Source organism: Nothoprocta perdicaria, unplaced genomic scaffold (assembly GCF_003342845.1).
Source record: "Nothoprocta perdicaria isolate Ctin4 unplaced genomic scaffold, notPer1 scaffold_509, whole genome shotgun sequence".
NCBI lineage: Eukaryota > Metazoa > Chordata > Aves > Tinamiformes > Tinamidae > Nothoprocta > Nothoprocta perdicaria.
In genome coordinates this window covers 72,499-91,127 of record NW_020455765.1, presented here as the reverse complement: position 1 = coordinate 91,127, position 18,629 = coordinate 72,499, and the positions used below count along the sequence as shown (strand labels likewise).

Genomic DNA, 18,629 nt, shown 5'->3' with positions numbered 1-18,629 from the left:
GAGCTTGAGTTTAGGTAGACTCAAGCTCTTCGGGAGACACATTTCCAACTTAACGGCACTATTGCAGCGGTGGCTGAAATCGTTTGATTTCCGAAGGAAATTTAGGACATTTTGCTCTTCAGTTGCTGCCAAAAATCTAAAGTGCTGCCGTTTCCGGAAACGAGAGAGCCTTTGTCAAAGGTTGTTTGGCTTCGTTGCTCGTTTTTTCTTGGGGAGAGGCCTTGAGGATCCCAATTTTTTGCTCTTGGCCCCAAATTCCACCCTTTGGTTGGTGTGGGATTGCTTCATTATCTCACTGCTCTTCCATTCATGCTTCGGACGAGTCAATCTGATAGATGATAAATCAGATAGAGTCAATCAGAGTATAAACTGATGTCGGGGGGGAAAGTACATATTATTACATAAAAATATTACCTAAAATGCCAGTAAATCTCTGCAGTTCTTTTGCTGTGTCCCTTCCCTGTTGGGTTGGACGGCCTGCCTTGAAGATACCCAAAGAAGAGCTCTCATCAAAATAGCTATATTTTTTGCAAGAGGGGTTGGGGCATCTCCAAGCACCTCTTGAAGTCCATGATGAGGTGAGTAGAGGTAGATACTCAACGTAGATCCAAGTCATTGGCACTGGAGCTCAGGGCCACCAGCTTCATCGATTGCAACCATCATTTCCAAGAGCTCTGCCCATGTCTCTCCTCTGTGCAGGCAATGCCTCCTTGAAGGCCATCATCTTCTCTTCACCTCTTACCCTCTGTTTCTCCCAAATCCCTCAAGTAATCATTAAATAATGATCATGGGCAACAAATAATCCAAGGTTTCTTCAGGAGACATTATTCTTGGAGGGTCTTGAGTATCTCTGTGGGTCTTGCGTGGTCTTGTGTTGTCCATATAAGTCTCCAGGGTTAATTCTGGGACAATTTGGGATGGATCCATCTACCTGTTTGTGTTCATTTTTGACCATCTTCTCCCATGGGCTGGGAGAGTGGTAGATTGGATTGATTTCTGTGCCCCTCATCCCGCTTGTGGCTGGACGTTGCTCCCCTAGATAGGGTTGAATTTTGGAAACCTATCTGGGCTCCCAAGCTGGAACTCCAGAATTCAATAAAAAGAGTGAAAAGCGACCATTAAAAAAAGAAAGAAGAGGGAAAAGGCAACAAAACCATCTAACTCTGCTGCTTTTCTGCTCTCAGCTTCTCGATGTGACGCCCGCCCAGGATGCACCATGTCTCCCCGGCGCCGGCTCTGACCATGATGGCCACCCAGAGTGTGCCCCCTCCTCCGTACCAGGACACCCCACAGGTCACTGTCCCGGGGCACCACCCATGGGACCCCCCAAAACCACCCCCTTATTCCCTTTTTTCCCATATATGCATCCCCCAGCCACCCCAACCTCCTGCTGTTCTGCAGTAAAACACCCTTTCCGGATAAAAATGTACCACGGGAAATGCCCCTCAGACTCAATCTACCCATATGGTGCCAAAATTTGGGAATAAAACCCTTTCCAGGCTCAAAATGCACCGAGGGACATGCCGATATTTGCAATAAATTGCCTTTCCAGGCTCAAAATGCACCGAGGGAGACGCCTGCAAGATCCGCTCTCCCAAAACGATGCCCGTATTTTGCAATAAATTGCTTTTCCAAGCTAAAAATGCACCGAGGGAAATGCCCGGCACATCTTGCCTTCTCCCTGCAGTGCTGATATTTTGCAATAAAATGCTTTTTCCAGGGAAAAATGCACCGAGGGAAATGCTAGGTCTCATTGCAACGTACCAATATTTTGCAAGAAAATCCCTTTCCTGGATTACTTCTTGCTGAAAGGGTTGAGCCCTGATTTCGGTTGGATTTTGGGCATGTTCCTGCCTTTTTTTGGTGCAAACCCACTTCAGGTTTCCAAAGGCATCTGCAGGAAGCCTGTCCGTGGTGTCCCAAAAAAACCAAATAACCATTTTGGGTTCCGAACCCGAAATTTTGGGCACGCTGCTCTTGCCTGTGCTGGTGGGAAGATGTCGCTGTGCAAAAATCTGCTCTTCTCCACCCAAAAAACCATCTTTTCTGTTTCGAAACCCTCCGGGGAGAAACGCAAGAGCCTCGAGAAAAAAGAAAAGACAAAAAGAAATGAACAGAGATATTAAAAAAGGCAGCTGGAGAAATGCTGAAGCTTAGATATTAAAAATATTTCAGAATATAGGAAAAATTAAAGAAGCTTAATGCTTCCCTTCACAGCCTGCTCGAGGGCGAGCAAAATTTTCCCCCCATGCCAAGGGGTAAATGGGGATTTTCCCCCAAATTTTGCCAAATGCCGCTGTATTTCGATTAAAAACCACGAGCTTTGCAAGTTTTGCTGCTGGTTTTAATGTAAGTTGATTTGTTTTTTGGCTTTTTTCCCCCCGCAGATGACGGCGACGGCGCAGGCGCCGGCCAAGGCGCAGGCCGTGCACGTCGCGGCACCCGCGGGCGGCAGCGCCCCGGTGCCCGGCGCCGCCACCGATCCCCAAACCCAGCTGGAAGCCGACAAACGGGCCGTCTACAGGTGACATCATGGCAAAAAAACCACCGAATTTCATCTCTTTTGCTTATTCTGCAGTCTCTTCATTGCCTCTTGCTCCTTAGGAGCACCCAGGGTGCAAAAAAGATGCTGGAAACCCATGGGATGCATCACCCATGTGCGTCCCCCATGGGCAGAGAGACCCTCTACCAAGGTTGTATGGGCACAAATCAACCCCTTTCCACCCTAAATAACCCCAAAAACTCCCATATTACCCCCAAAACCATTGCTGTCAGGTTGCAGAAGGTGTCAAGACTGATTTTGCAGCCAGAACTGAGAACATCTATTTGGGGCAAAAAAGAAAACCACTCAAATGGGGGAAGGTGAAAACCAAAATTGTCGTTTTTTTGAGATGGTCCAACTCCAAATTTCCACCGATTGGGCAAAAGACCCAACCTGTCAGCAAAGGTGGGGAACAAATCCAGCCGGGAAATGCTGGATTTTTCAGGAACACACCTTGCAAATGGATGCACAAGGGGACGTTCCCCAAAGGCATAGAAACAATTCTCTGGAAACACAGCAAAACAGAAAGGAAAAAAAACTTCTTTGCCCTGTGCCAGGTTGCAACCTAGTGGATTTTTTTGCAAACTGCATTTTTTTGGGGTCAAATATGCCATTTTTTGCCTTTTTTTGGAATATTGCGTTAATTGCAAATACCACATTTTTGGCAAAGTGCTTTTTTTTGCACATTGTGTTTTTTTTTCTCCAAATAACACGCTCTTTTTCCAAATCTTTCATGCTCCTTGGTTTGCCAACTGCATTTGCTGCAGGCTGCATTTGTTGTAACCTGCTCTTCTTGCACTGCTCATAAGAGGTTAAACCCAGGATGGTTTTAACATGGGGCTGCCTTTAACTGCTGATTTCCCTGGGGCAACTTCAGCACCCCCCGAATCCACAAGAATGCAAAGTCCTTATCCCTTTGCATGCTTTTTTTTGCCTTAAAAACCCCACAAATCGGGGCCGGGCAGCGCGGTCGCCCCCGCCGCTGCCGGCCTCGCGAGCCGCTGCTGAATGTGCAAAATTAGCCCATTAGAGGAATTCATTTCTCTTTATTAGCCCGTGTCAAATCCTTTTTATTAGTGGCTGCCAACGACCTCTCTCCTGCAGCAAAATGTCAGGCTGCTTCAGCCCTTTTATTTGTTCGGCGCCGGCGAGGAGCAAACTCGCCCTGGCTCCGAGATTTATTTCCTCTGGCTTTGTAAAACCCACCTGTAGCCCTACCCTCCTTTGCCAATCCTGCAAAAAATCCCCTTTTCCAGCAAATTGGGAATAGTTTTTTTTTTTTAAATAAATAAATTCGGCCGCAGATCTGGGTTTTAATGCTCCTTGACATTGCCTCTGGATCCTCCCTCTTTTCCCTTAGCCTCTCTGCCCATCTGCCTCATTTTGCACCTCTTTTTCCCCCAAACAAGCCCAAATCTCCCCAATTTCCCCCCCAAATCTCCCCAATTTCCCCCCAAATCTCCCCATTTTCCCCCCAAACCTCTCCTATTGCCTCCCAGCACCTCAACCTCCCCGTCCTCCTCACCACATCTTCTCCCACACTGGCCAGCTCCGCACGCTGCAATATTTCCTAACCCTGCCTGGAATTTGCCTTTCATATCCCTCAGCTAAGCCACTGCCTAAATTACCCTCGCGGAGGCTTTTCCTTTATTTTTTATATTTTTCCCCATTTTTTTTTCTCCTCCCCCTCCCTCTGTTTTCTGCTCCGACCTCCTCGAAATCTTGCATTAAACTGGGATCAGGCGAGATTAGGCTCTAAGATGCTGCAATATTAGCGGCTGCAAATGAAGATTTAGGCAAAGGTTTAACCCCTTCGGCAGTCTCCAGCTTGGCCTGGTTAGTCCAAGAGGTTCCAAGTGGCTGAGAAACAGCAACGAGAGCCCCAAGTGCCCAGAGCAGAAGGAGTTGGGATAAAACAGCAATGCTGACACATTGGGCAGGCCCAATTATGTGATTTAAATCCTCATTTTTACCTGTCTGGAGGGTCCTTTTCCTCCTCTTTTGCTCCCAAGTGTCGTTTTGCCAACTGAGCCCAAAATAGGACTTTTTGGGCAACTCACTTTTGGGCTTTGCCAGGGGGATGGAGGAAAAAGAAACAGATTGCGGGGTTTCCATGAGGAATTCTCCTGCCCCCCAATATTCCAAGGGTTGACTCCATTGCCCCCCTTGCTCCCTGTTGCCATCGGTGCCGGGAATAAGCCACGAAGTTGCTTTCTGGATGCACACCCTCATCCCGGGACATCTGGAGTGGCTTCGCCTGAAGTGGAGAAGATGCAGAACCATGGAAAAGGGGTGGAAAAAAGTCCTCAGGGAGAGACTGGAGGAGATCCCCACCCTTGCCTGGGCCAAAATGGTGTTTCTTTGCATAATTATGTTGGTTTTTAACAAGAAGGTTGTCCCGTGTCACTGACAGCCCCGTGTCTCCTCGGCAGGCACCCGCTCTTCCCGCTGCTGACGTTGCTCTTTGAGAAGTGCGAGCAGGCGACGCAGGGCTCCGAGTGCATCACCTCGGCCAGCTTCGACGTCGACATCGAGAACTTCGTCCACCAGCAGGAGCAGGAGCACAAACCCTTCTTCAGCGATGACCCGGAGCTGGACAACTTGGTAAACGTGGGATGAAGGTGGCCGGATGGGCTTTGTGTGTGCGTTTTGTGGGGGGACAAGTGGATGGAGAAAGAATTAGGGGGGGACCCCCCTTGGACAACATCTTGGATTAACCTCCGACTGGTTAAAAGCCTCTACATACCCCAAATTTATAGCACTGGCCTCCTTGGAGCTGTTCTCAGTAGATCTTCTTACACCTTCTCCAGCACTTCCATACAAAAGCCCAGCAGAAATGGACCTGAGCCTATTTGTAGGGTAGTTTCCTTTGCAAATCCATGGGGTCAAAGCATTGTGGGGGGTTTGCACCCCCAAACTTAGAGGAATTAGCTCTGGTCTTCAGTGCAGTGTAAAGCATTGCGTGGTTAGGTTGGTTGCATTCATTGGGTTGGTTGGGTTGGTTGGGTTGTGCTGGTTGTTTGGATTGGGTTGGTTGGTTGAGTTGTCTTGAGCTGAGTTGCTTGGGTTGTTCATCAGCTCAGCTCACCTGCAGTACTGCAGAACACGGGTGCTTGTCCTCAAGAAACAGGGTCAGATGAGACCTTTCATATCAATGGACTATCGTGGCCAACCATCTGACGTCCTCTGTCACCTCAGTTCAACCTCCGGGTGCTCTGTGAGTGTATTTTAAGTTCCATGAGGTCTTGAAACTCTTCCATGTCTTAATGGCCAGTGCCAAATCCCAAGCTGAAGCCATCTTGAAACTCCTGCAGCTCTTACGGCCCATTTCAACTCATGGATTTGGCAAGATCTTGAGTGGGCGACCAGCTTGGGGTCACCACCAGTTTTTGGGCCACACACTAAGCCCCCAATGTCCAAATTACAGAGTATTGAAAACCTCATCTGTAAAATACCAAAGATACCAACATCAAAATACCAATAGACAAAACCAGAAGACGCCCTGGGATGATGTGAAGGTGTCACAAGCCTCCTGAAGGCCACGTTGATGTTATGGGCCTAAAATGGATCAATAAGGAAGAGGAATTATTTATGGGAGCTGCTCGGAAGATGCTTGCACCAAGAGCCTGGAATATTTATTACCTTGTGTACCTAAAAGTTGGCCTGAATGTTGTATGACGTTACAGTAAAGAGCTTGGAGGGAGGCCCAAGCCGTGGGGAGCAGGAAAAGCCCTGCCCAGCCAAGCTGAGGACAACCTGATATATGAAAAAGCAACATGTTTTGGGGGAAATGAGTACGTTTTGGGACTGAAAACACATCAACCATTGAGCAAAAATTTAAAAAAAGGGAAACAAAACCCTGTGGTGCTACATGAGAAGATGGTCCAACAGTGTGGGAATGATGGAGGGATGCTGGAGGTGACCAGAAATCTAAACATCTGGGGCGAAGAAGCTGTTTCCATTTATAGCAGAGTATCCAGGATGGTTTGACTCTTTTCTGGTGGTTTCTCCTCAAAAGAAACCCCATGTATTTGTGTTTTCTGGCCCCAAAACGCTCTGTTTGGGAGCAGCTCTCTGCTTAACGCCGAGGCTAAATCCACCCATGCAGGGTTGCACGCAGAGGACCTAAAAAGTGGCAAATCCAACCCGAAACGGCCCTGATTCAACATTTCCACCTGTTTGAGAGCCAAAATTGGTGCTTTCCACCCCTTTTTAATCCATACCCTCCTGCAAAACCCCAGGCAGGGGCTCCACGAAGGCCACCACCATCATCAGAGCCGTGCGTTCCTCGCCGCCGCGATGCACGTAATTAGGAATTAGCAAAAGGTCAGCTCTGCCCATTATCAACTCAATCAGGCGCCGAGTGCCACACAGTCAATTAATTCAGCATCTGTATTTTTTACGACCCCGCGCACGTCCTCCGCCCGCCTGTAACTCTTTATCCGGACAGATATACGGCGCAGCCGAGCGGGGCCATAAAATGAGACCCTAAGCAAATGAGCTGAGATAATTGGGAGATTTATTTGGGCGACGGCCAGGTGGCGGCTCCTCTTTGCCTTTGCCCTTGACGAGTGACTTTCATGGCCCACACCACTCCGGCCCGCCGCCGCGGAGGGAAAAAAGCAGCAAAACGAGGCCAAAAATGGGGGAAAAAATGGTATTTTCCCGCTTTCTCCCCAGCATTCGCAACCTCCTACGTGGGAAGCCTGGTTTCCCCCAGCTCTGCCTTTTTGGGGAGCCTTCAGCTCTCGCACTTTGTAACGAGGCCCACTAAAACCGGCGAATTTGCGTTTGCAAATTCGCCCTTTGAAACGCAAAGGCGTCTTGTTCCATAAAAAGCCGCTTTACTGCCCCGCGGCGGATAGCTGGGATTTTATATATTATGCAAGATTTCAAGCAGTGGCCGTAAAACTTACGGCTTCGACTCCATGCGGGGAATGGGTTCGGTGTAAATTTTTTTCACATTTATGCGGTGCGTTTTAACGGGGCCCGGGCTTCGCACCAGCAGCAGCTGACGGCGACGTGGCGGCCCAATAATCCCGTTATTTCCAAAAAAAGTGGCCTGCTGAGGATAAGAGAACACTTTTCCCCCCAGATCCTCGGATATTTTGGGGGCATTCCCCAGAAATGCAGGTAATTATTGTGATTTTTCGCCATGGAGAAATTCCGTCCAGGGAGGGCAAAAGGAATAGGATTTTTCTGCCTTGGGGTGGATTTGGGTGGATTTTTTGCTTGTTTTTGCAAGCTTAAAACCCAATAAAGCTTTTGGGGGAAGGCGTGAATGAATTAAGTAGGTGTTAATCAAGCCACAAGTGACGAGCCTGGTGTCTTTTGCCTCCTCTTTAGATGGTCAAGGCCATCCAGGTGCTGCGCATTCACCTCCTGGAGCTGGAGAAGGTGAACGAGTTGTGCAAGGACTTCTGCAACCGCTACATCACCTGCCTCAAAACCAAGATGCACAGTGACAACCTACTCAGGAACGACCTTGGTGGGCCCTACTCGCCCAGCCAGGCCTCCCTCAACCTCCACCCCCAGGTAAAACAGGCCTCCATCCTCTGGGAACATCCCAGGAGCTGGGAATTTGCTTGAAAAAATGCCCCAAAATGGATAATTCGCAAAAAAACCCCCACCTGCATCTTGCTCGTGTGATGCACTGGGGGTGGTTGGTGTGTGTTTGACATGGCTCTTGTTGGGGAGCTGGCAAAACACCACCCCTACGCTCATTCTTAGGCTGTTCTTCCATAAATTTAAGCCAAAAAATCCCATAAATCCAGGTTTATTTGCAGGTGGTTGAATGCCCCTTGGGAATTCAAGGAGCCCTGCGCAGGTTGGATGGGAACCGTGGGAATTTTGTGTGGGTTTCCTGCAAAAAAAACCTCATGAGAAAATGCAGAAATGCTGTGATTTCCTCTGCTGCTTTTGCCTTGAGTTTTGGGGGTTTTTGGGACAGTAGGGGCATGCTGTGATTTTTTTTTTTGGCCTAATGACTGAATTTTGGTCAATATCCAAATATGGGAGCATGTCGTGTTAATAAAGGGCCAATTTGTGTGATTAACGGGTGGCTCGTTTGGCACCTGGGATGTAGTGTGGAGAGAGCCAACCTGGTGGAGCCTCCAGTGTAAGTGCACAGGTAAGTGAAAAACACCACAAAAAGGATTAAAAAAAAAAGCAGCAAAATACCCCAGGCATTTTCAGATGGCTGAAAAAAATGCTGAAAAACAGGCAAAAATGGGCAAAGCAAATGGCCCCCAGAGGTGAGATCCCCAAATCCCTCCCTTGGGTTTCCCAAGGGGGTTTTGCAATGAAATGCTGCCAAAACTCCAGGTCAGCTGTGACTTTTTTGTGTGTTTCTTCCCCCAGAACAGACAGACTACCCCAGGTAGCGCCTGGTGGGATTTTTTCTGGGCTTTTTAAGGTGTTTTTTAGGCAAAAAGAGGTATTTTTGGCCGCTAGGGAGTGCAGAATTCCCCAGGCGCCTCTCGCCGCCGGAAGGAGACAAAAAAGCCGTAAAAATAAAGGGGAAAAAAAGGAAAAAAAGGAAAGTTTGGTTTTTTTTTTTGGATTTCCAGGAAAAATAAAAAAAAATTAATTGTTGATGTGAAAACCCCTTGATTTTGGGCTCGTCTTGAGAAGCGGCCGCCTGCTCCCTCCCTCCGCGGGCCGTTGCGAGGCGGTCCTTACGATCCAAATTAGCGCCACGGCGGCATGAAAGGGAACAATAATTGCCCGACGAGCCTCGCGTCGCTAATTTATTAGTTTCTATTATTGCGGGTCGCCTTGGCAACGGGCTCGCAGCGCCGGGCGATGAGAGAGATGTTAGATAGGAGCCCGCGGAGCTCCGACGCCCGGCGAATGGAGATGCCCGGTTTTATCAGTAATTTTCCTGAAAATAATAAGTGAGGAGTTAATGAGATGGAAAGCCGTCCTGTGGCTATTGTGAATTTTCTTTCTTCCCCCTCCTTTCCTGTATTTTTTTTTTTCCCCCCTCCTTTTCCCGTCCTTAAAGTGTTGATCTAATTAGAATGCATCGGTCGGGAAAAGTAATGAGGATTTAGCGGCTCACAAAGAGGAGGGGATCGTATCAGAAAATTAGCAGGAGCCTTTGGAAAAACATTGGCCCCGGGGAGCTTCCGATTTCACCGGCGCTGGTGCAAGCTGGGGAGGGAAAGGGGAGAAGCCGGAGGGAGCCCCGGCTGGGGCAAATTGGAGAAAATACGGAGATTTGGGATTTGCGGCCTCAAAACGAGCAGGATTGCGGCAAAAACGGGCAATGAGAGTTGGAAGATGACTAGTCAGCTCCAGCCATGGGGAGGACGTTTGGATGGTGAGAACGTTTCAGCGGTGAAAATAAGGGCAAACTTCCTAATATTTGCTGCTATGCCATGGCTAGCACTTCAAACCATTGGATATCCTTGAGTCTGGGTGAAAAAAAGCCTATGAAAAATGAGTTGAAATGCTCCTTATTCAATATTTCTTAAAAGCTGGGGATCTTCCAGAGATGCCATCGCGTGATTGGGATTTCAAAATGGCAAAGGGGATGACTTGGCTAATTCTCACCCTATTAATCTCCTGCTGAAGGGAAGTAAAAAGGCTGAACGGCTGCTAATTTAGGAATTAAAAAACACCTAAAGGCTGGAAAAGTGATTAATAGCCATCAACGAGGTCTCTGAGCAAGTAGGTTATTTTTAAGGGTAGTTATATTGCGTAGTATTGATCGGCCTGGGAGATGGCCTTTGGTTGAGGACGCAGGTTGTTTTAGGGCTTTGTGAAGTTCCTGAGAATCAAGCAACGTGCTTGGAAAAAATAGGCTATTTGATGACCCACTGTTAACCAAAACGGCGGCAAAAATTGGGGAAAAAAGGGCCAAAAGTGGCAAAAAGTCTTTGAGGGAGAATCGCCTTTGTGTTTCCTTGGGGCCTCCGAAAAAATAGGGGCTTCTTGGTGACCCAATGTCAACTGAAACGGCAGCAAAAGTTTGCCCAAAGTCCTTGAGGGAGGGTGGCTGTTGGGTTTCCTTGGGATCTCCCAAAACGTTGGGCTACTCCATGATCCAATGTCACCCGAAATGTTGGCAAAAACTTGTGAAAAGCCATCGTGGAAGAACCTCTGTTGGGTTTCCTTGGGGTCTCCAGAAAGGATGGCCCGTGACTCGACCATCATGCAATGACAGGGAGAAAAGTGTCCCTTCGGACACTTTGTAGCTCCCTTCCTTCATTGAATGAATATTTTCCTGCTTTTTCAGACAAAGGGGGAAGAATCAGAGGGATATTTTCCAAACCAATTTTCCTTGTTCTCGCGCTCATCTCTGGTCCCAGTTGTAGGCCTGGGATTTGCCTGATTTAATGCAGCGTTTTGGATCTCCACCTTGATTTATCCAAGTTTTGCCAAGTGTTTATTTCTGTGTTGCTTCAAGACAACATTTGACCTTTTCCACCCTTTTCTACCTACCCATCTTAGTCCTTTGGGTCATGCTCAAGCCTGGAGAGCTCCTCCTTGGTAGACACACATTTTCCCCCCAATATTTTAATGCACACTCAGACAAATTGCAGAAAGTTAGGAGGAGTTTTTGCACATCTACAGGCCCTCTAAAGATAAATGATTGTCTTAGAAAGACCCAGCAGAAGGAGGTTGACCCATGTTTGACGTGTTTGATCACTTGGTCAACAACGTGTCTTCTTGAAGGAGAAGAAATCACCTTCCTCCTCAAGCACCTTCTCATTTGGCCCAATGGCATTTTTGCTGTAGAGCTGTATAAGGTCCAAGCCCAGAGCCAGATCTTCACACACGTGTAGCGATATATGTTTTTTATCCAGCAGAACCCAAACATTTCAACTTTTTTTGAGATCCTAAGCTTAAAATAGGAAGCATTTTCCAGTGCAACAGGCTACCAAGTGGGGCATGAGTTGGCTGATCTTCATGACATTCAATTGTAAGACATTAATCCTATTTTTTATGGGGGTCTTTGCTTCATTGGGTTGTCTGGTTTTGCCTTGCTGGAAGACAAAACTGTGTCCTGTAGTGATGACATGGAAATGCCATAAATTTCTCCCATTTCCTTTGCTTCTAATTCCTAATGTTCTTTGTCTTCGTGCTGCCAAGACACTGTTTTGGGGCAGTTTTCCATTATGGCACCAAGATGTCACTCTTCATGGTGGTATCTCCTTGAGAAGCCATGGTGGCCAAGCTAAAGCTCCTGGAGATGGGAGCTTCTCCTTGAAGCACTGGGATCATCCCCTAAAACTTCCTTCCAAAACCATTATTCTGGGTGAATCTTTCCTAGGTGAATTCCTCTTTTTGGGGTGAATTGTGGAAAAAGATGAGGTGGGAGAGGAGGTCGACCCAAAGCTCTGGTTGCTCCCAGCCGCGTTTTGAAGCTTTTTGAGAAACATAACAATGGTTTTGAGAAACATAACATGGTTGAAGGTAAAATACGAGTATTTTCACCCTGTTCATCATGTGGCAGCTTGGAAACTTTGCAAAAGCTCCAGGGTTTTGGTTTCCTTAAGCCGAAGGTGCCTCCAAGAAATGCCAGAGCCAGTAAAAAGGATGTATATTAAGAAATATAAGGATGCAAAACACCAAAAAGGACCATTTTTTGCTGAGGAATGGAAAAGATCATCTCAAAAACCTTTTTTCTCCCCTAAACACTGTGCCTCCTTTTTCCAGAATCCTTCACTGTAAAATTAATGGCTTTGTGCACTCCAAAATTCCAATCTTTTATTTTATTCCCAGGGAAAAAGAGGAGCAATTGCTCCTTTTCTTTTTCCCCAATTGCTTTGATATTTTCCTGGATGTTCCTCCTGGAAATAACACGGGAAAAAAATCCTTCAAATCCTCCTTTCTTAACCCAAGAAACACGGTTTTCTCAAAGAAACACATTCAAGCGAATTTCAAATTGAATAAAAAGGTGAATGGGAGAGCAGGGGAGCTCCTTGGGTTGGGATTTGGGGGAAAAAAAACGGGCGGAAAAAGACGGAGGGGAGGGAGAAATCCTCATTTTATTACACGCAACGGTTTTATCTCCATCGCAGCTGGGCAAATTATGGAGCTATCGCTATCTCGGGCTGCTTCTGAAATGATAATTACATAAATATCGCTGGGAATAAAAAAAAAAAAAGAAGGAAAAAATCTGGCACATCTGGGATGCGATGCCCGGGTCCGTCTTCGCCCATCTCCTCCCACTCCGGCACCCTCCCGTTCCCAAAATTCCTGATTTTCGCATGAAATCCTCAAATGCCGGGGCAGCAAATCCTGCTTTTTGGGGGGCAAATCCCTCTTTAAGGGCACCAGGAATGACAAAATCTGGGATGAATATTGCCAGGGGGGCCCTGCTTGCTGCCAGGTGCCCATATAAGCGAAGAGCAGCAAATTCCTACTGCTAGCAGCCCAATTTTATTACTTTTCATTTGATTTTTTTTTGCTGTTTATGTCCTTTTTTTCCCAATAATTCTAGTAACAAACAGGGAAAATTGAGATGTATCCACAAGGAGCATTTATATTTTAGGAAAACACCCTTTTCTCGCTCTTTTTCCTTAAGAGTGGGCGGTCAAAAGGGAAGTTGGGAAGACAAAACCTGGCCCTTATATATATATATATAAAAATATATATATATATAAAAAATATATATATATATAAAATATATATATATATAAAAATATATATATATATAAAATATATATATATAAAAATATATATATAAAAAAATATAAAATATATATATATATATATATATATATATATATATATATATATAAAATGTATATTTTTTATTTTTCCCGCAGGAGATGCTGCAGAGCTCGCCCGCGGCGCTGCCGGCCGCCTCCAACCCTCCGCCGGGCATCGTGGTGCCCGCGGCCGCCCTCCCGCCAGGCAACCTTGCCATGAGCGCCGGGAGCTCCCCGTCCGTGCCAGGTAATTTGAGGAACAAACAGAGAAATCCCAAAACGGGGCGTTTTGTCCCCGTTTCCCCTCCACCGGCGCCTTTTCCCGCAGGCGGAGCCCTGTACCAGCCCGTGACGATGGTGACGTCGCAGGGCCAGGTCCTCGCCCAAGCCCTCGCCCCCGGCGCCCTGCAGATCCCCAACGCCCAGGTAAGGCTCAAATTTCCCTTTTCCGGGGATTTTTTCCCCTTTTTGAGGCCGCAGCAATAGCGGTGGCTTCTAAAGCAGCAATCTGCTGTGGCCTTGCCCAATTTAGGGCAAAAATTAATTAAAAGAGCACAAATTCCTGCGCTGGGGCCACAGCAAGCGCCATAATAACCAATTTATCAATAAACGAAAACCTCAGGTGGTCGCAGATTTTTAATTAGCAAGGAAGACTAATTAACTCCATCTGCAAAGCTCGCTTTGGGGTCATTCCCCACTCTTTGGCCCACGGAGCACACCGATTTTTGCATACGGATTGGGCGGAAACAGGATGATGGATCACTTTAGGCGGTGGAAAACCAGCCATGCCCAAATAATCCGATGGGATCGAGCAATAAATAAATATATCCGGACCGTTGCTGAGAGACATAAATTGCAAGGATGGATGAGGCAGAATTCCTGAATTTTCCCAAATCCACATGGAAGCGTGGGCGGTTCATGCCGTAGGAACCCCTGGAGTGAAAAGCCCAGATCTGCAAGGGATTCATGGATCTGCAAGTGGTTTGGGAAGTCATCTCTGGGAGATTTTCCCCCTTTTTTTTCCCCTATTTCTTTTGGGAATGAAAGGGTTTTCCTCCGTAGCTGCGTGTCCGGACCCATGCCATGGTTTGGTCTGGCCTTGATGCTACCATTGCCCAAAGATGCAGCAATTGCCCCCAAATCAGAAATCTCCAAGTGGGTAAATGGGGAAAGAGGAGGAGTTGAACGCAGATTTGGGGGAAAATCTAGCCAAACTCCTGCTTTTTGCCCCATTTTGGCCACGCCTCAGGTGTCCATCTCGCCAGCAGGTCAACCTGGATCTCACCTCGCTCCTCGACGGCGAGGACAAGAAGTCCAAGAACAAGCGGGGCGTCCTGCCCAAACATGCCACCAACATCATGCGCTCGTGGCTCTTCCAGCATCTCATGGTGAGGACCATGGGTTTTGAGCAGAGAACTGGGCAAAAACATGAAAAAAAAAGGTCTCTTTCCTCAAAAAATTGGGTAAAAATAGCTCAGAAACCAATTACTTGCACCGGGGTGGCTGTGATAAGATCAGTGCGGCATCGGTGGGTTTGGCAGCGAGCCGGGAACCTCAGAGGAACCAGCTGGAAGTTGGTTTTTTTTTTTTAAGAGAAACTTCAGTTGGGTTTGAGCTGCTGGAAAGCTTTGGCCCTGCTGCTTTGGTGTGAAACAGATGGAAAAATAGGTGAAAAGCAGCAGTTTTGGGGTCAGTTGCAAAGAGTTTGCGAGTTTTGCCGGTACTCAGTCTAACCTTGTGACCTTCTCAGAATGAAAATTAACAACCTGAAGGGTCAACATGGGGAAAACCGTGGCTTGGAGGTTGTCCTGAGGATGTCCCATCATTTTATATGGAATATTTTGGCTTAACCAAACCTGGGACCGAGGAGGCACCAGTGTTGGTGGCCAACTCCTGATGGACTCATCCATGTCTCATGCCATGCTGGTGTTTTGGAGATCCTGTTGAGTTTTGCTGTTATGGAAGAGGACTTGGAAGATCCAAAGCAGGTTCCCCATCATGTAAGATGGGAAAGTGAGGCAAAAACTCGTCTTCCACCAGCAGAGACGTGGCCTTGGGATGGACTCCCATTAGTTCTTACTGCTAGGACCTGCTTGGGCTTCCAGCTAGGATATCTGCAGCCTAAATTACTTCATGGTCCTGCCAGAAATGTGTCTTGGGCTGAATATTTTCTCGAATCTCTTTCATGTGAGAGGGGCTACGCACTCCTGGAAGGGTGAGGAGCATTGGGTTGGGGCGCCAGAAAACACCACATGAAATTTGGGGTTCAAAAAGGAGGAATTTGGGGCTCAAAAAGGAGGATTTTAGCACAGCACAGGGGGGGTTTTGTTCAAGCAGGATTAGAAAATGATGGGAAAAAGCGCTGAGACGAGTGAAGAACTTTCCATTACTTCAAGAGTAGGGTGCCAGGGAAACGGTGGGATGCTTGGCCACCGATCAAGCCTCGAGGCTCACAAATGGGCAAAATTCCTGGAGTCCGGGGCGGGGATGGAAAACAAAACAACCCCCGTTTTTCCATTTCTGGAGCTGCCCTTTCTCCCTGGCGGGGTGTAACGTTGCCGTCTCCCTCCCCGCAGCACCCATACCCCACGGAGGACGAGAAGCGGCAGATCGCGGCCCAAACCAACCTGACGCTCTTGCAGGTCAACAACTGGTGAGTTCTGCGGGGGGGCCTCTCCTCTTCCCAGCTTGGAACATGAGGGCTCCATGAGGTCTCCTCTATGTCCCGATCCACCTCTTCCCCATAAGTCTCTTCCAAGGAGATGCTTCAAACCACCCTCGAGATCTTGGATGTTGGACATGGCACTGCCTTGCACCAGAGCAACCTCTTGGCCCCGTTGCACAGCCAAAAACGTGGCCTTAAAATCGCTTAAACTTAAAATATGAGGCAATTTTTTGCTATTTATTTAGTCGCTGCATAAGGCGGTGTGGGATACAGCTCAGCCTTACTTAAGCCGAGTTGTCCACGTTCATCCGCGATGACTTAGTGCCCTCTCCTGGTCAACCCGAGATGTGGCTGGCGTTTTCCTGCTGTGATTAATAGCTGGAAAAACGCGGGTGATGATGGAACAAACCACAAACACATGAAGCAGGGTGAAAAAATAACACTTTGGGGGCCCTCCAGTCACTTCTCCAGAGAGTTTTATATTTGGATTTATTACATTTTCAAGGCCATGTTGAATTATTGGAGTGTTTTTGGCTCTTGTGGCTAATTCCCTGCCCTCTCCCGCCCGGAAAGGTTCATCAACGCCCGGAGACGGATCCTGCAGCCCATGCTTGACGCCAGCAACCCGGACCCAGCCCCCAAAGCCAAGAAAATCAAGTCTCAGCACCGACCCACGCAGCGGTTCTGGCCCAACTCCATCGCCGCCGGCGTCCTGCAGCAGCAGGGGGGCAACTCGGGGACGAATCCCGATGGTAAGGATGGCCTGGGGCCACCACATGTGGAATTATGGCCAATGTTCATAGTTGAGGGTATCTAGAGCCCTGGATCAGAGCCGGTAAGGGGTCTTCATGGGAAGGGTCTTCCACTTGATTGTCACACACGCTTGGCCAATGGGGACCCTTGCGCATCCTTGTCATGGCCCCGCTGCTGTCACCTCCACCTGGGAATGTCCCTCTTTTCCTAAGGGATCTCCCCAGCGTTGGACGTCATCTTGGGGACCTCCCTAGGGGCTTGGGGTGAGGGGAGATAGAGCAGGAGAGGAGAACAGAGAAGAAGGGAGAAGATGAGAGATGAGGAGAGACGAGATGGGAAGATGAAAGGATAAAGAGGAGACTAGAAGATGAATAGAAGATGAAGAGATGAGACACAAGGGATGAAGAGAAGATGGAGAGGTGAGGAGGGGAGTAGACAAGGGAGAGATGAAGTGAGATGAAGAGGAGAGTTCAGGAGGCAACTTCTGGAGCTACAGGAGATACCAAGAGACTAGAGGAGATGGAGAGGAGGCGAGATAAGAGGAGCTGCAAGAGGAAGATGAGAGATGGAAGGAAGATGAAAGAGAAGATGATGAAGGAAGAGATGAGGTTAGACAAAACAAGAGATCAAGAGGCAACCAGGAAGAACCAGGGCTCCTTGCTTGGGGTCACGCAGGCGTGAGGGTGGCAAATGTGCGTTTTCCTCCCCATTTTTATGAGCACCGGGGTGTTGTTTTAATTTCGGGGGCGTTTCTTCGTTCCCCGCAGGCTCCCTGGGCCTGGACAACCTGCAGCCGCTCTCCTCGGCCACGGCCACCATGGCCATGCAGCAGGCCATGCTGGCGGCCCACGACGACTCCCTCGACGGCACCGAGGAGGACGACGAGGACGAGGAGGACGACGACGACATGGAGGAGGACGAGGACGAGGAGGAGGAGCTGGAGGAAGAGCCCGGCGGCGCCCTCGGCTTGGACCACAGTGACTCGCTGGAGTAGCGAGGCGCCCTCCTCCCGCCCAAACCCGCCGGGAAGCGCCACGGGAAGACCATTTTGGGGGAAAAAACGAAGAAAAAGGCTCATTTCACCCCCTCAACGACTGGGGACAAGAGGATGGCGCCGGGCTCTGCTTGGAAGCAGCGGCTTAGTTAAGTGCAGGACCCATTCCCAAGGCACATATTGTGGCCGTTTTTCGGGAAGGTTTTCCCCGTTTTCCCGTTTTCCCAATCGGAAGCCCGGCCGTCGGGGGGGCCACGTCGCACGGTGCCACTCTCTCCCTTGGATTGCCCGCTGCAGGGAGACGGACGCCCCCTTTTCCGGCTCTTTTCCCCCCAAAAAAGACATTGGACGGGAGGAAAAAGGAAAAAAACACCCGGAGCGCAAAAGGGATTTTTGCTGATTTTTTTTTTCTGCCAATTCCCCCCCAAAAACACTTGGAGACTCCATGTGTGTCCTGCTGCAAACGGCTGAACCCCCTTTCCCGCCGTCCTTTAATTTATATTAAGGTGAATCCGGGGGGAAATAAAAACACCCATTTAATAAGGGCTGCAGAATAGGGCATGAGAATTTTCCCCCTTCTTTTGGGTAAAAACGATGAAAAGAGAAGGAAAAAAGCCCAGCTTTTCACTCAAAACCCAACAGCGACCTGAAAATCCCCCGTGAAAACTCAAGGAGGGAATTCAAGTTGCCAAAAAAATGCCGCTTTCGCCCCAAAAGCGCTCCCTCCGGCTGCCAGGTGGGATGTGGACGGGAAAAGCCATTTTTTTCCCCCCTTTTTTCCCCAAAATGCTCCCCTTTTTTTCTCCAAAATGCTCCCCAAAAAAGTGTGTGTGGAGGGAGGCGAGTCTCTGCGAAAAACCGTAATTTGGGGGATTTTTTAATGCCCTCAAAAGGGGGAAATTCGCCTTAAAATGTGCGGCGCCAGGGAGGGAGCGGGGGTTCGTTTTCCCCTGCAGTTTCACCCTCCAAAATTGGGATTTCTTCGAAAATAAGGATTTTTGCAGCTGGAAG

General features: G+C 48.3%; 1 protein-coding gene across 1 annotated transcript; it reads left to right on the top strand.

The window, feature by feature from the left end:
* Nucleotides 1-1,195: 1,195 nt before the first annotated feature.
* On the top strand, nucleotides 1,196-17,809 carry PKNOX2 (PBX/knotted 1 homeobox 2). The gene is made up of 10 exons (XM_026048038.1): nucleotides 1,196-1,293; nucleotides 2,388-2,524; nucleotides 4,975-5,146; nucleotides 7,889-8,077; nucleotides 13,324-13,453; nucleotides 13,535-13,632; nucleotides 14,475-14,594; nucleotides 15,783-15,859; nucleotides 16,445-16,623; nucleotides 17,392-17,809. The coding sequence occupies exons 1-10, from the start codon at nucleotides 1,210-1,212 to the stop codon at nucleotides 17,616-17,618; spliced, it is 1,413 nt and encodes a 470-aa protein (XP_025903823.1). The 5' UTR covers nucleotides 1,196-1,209; the 3' UTR covers nucleotides 17,619-17,809.
* The last annotated feature ends 820 nt before the right edge of the window (nucleotides 17,810-18,629 follow it).

Coding starts and splice junctions, on each gene's coding strand:
- PKNOX2 (XM_026048038.1), top strand. CDS start 1,210: ATGCACCATGTCTCCCCGGCGCCGGCTCTGACCATGATGGCCACCCAG. Junction 1,294..2,387: donor CGTACCAGGACACCCCACAG/GTCACTGTCCCG, acceptor TTCCCCCCGCAG/ATGACGGCGACGGCGCAGGC. Junction 13,454..13,534: donor GAGCTCCCCGTCCGTGCCAG/GTAATTTGAGGA, acceptor CTTTTCCCGCAG/GCGGAGCCCTGTACCAGCCC.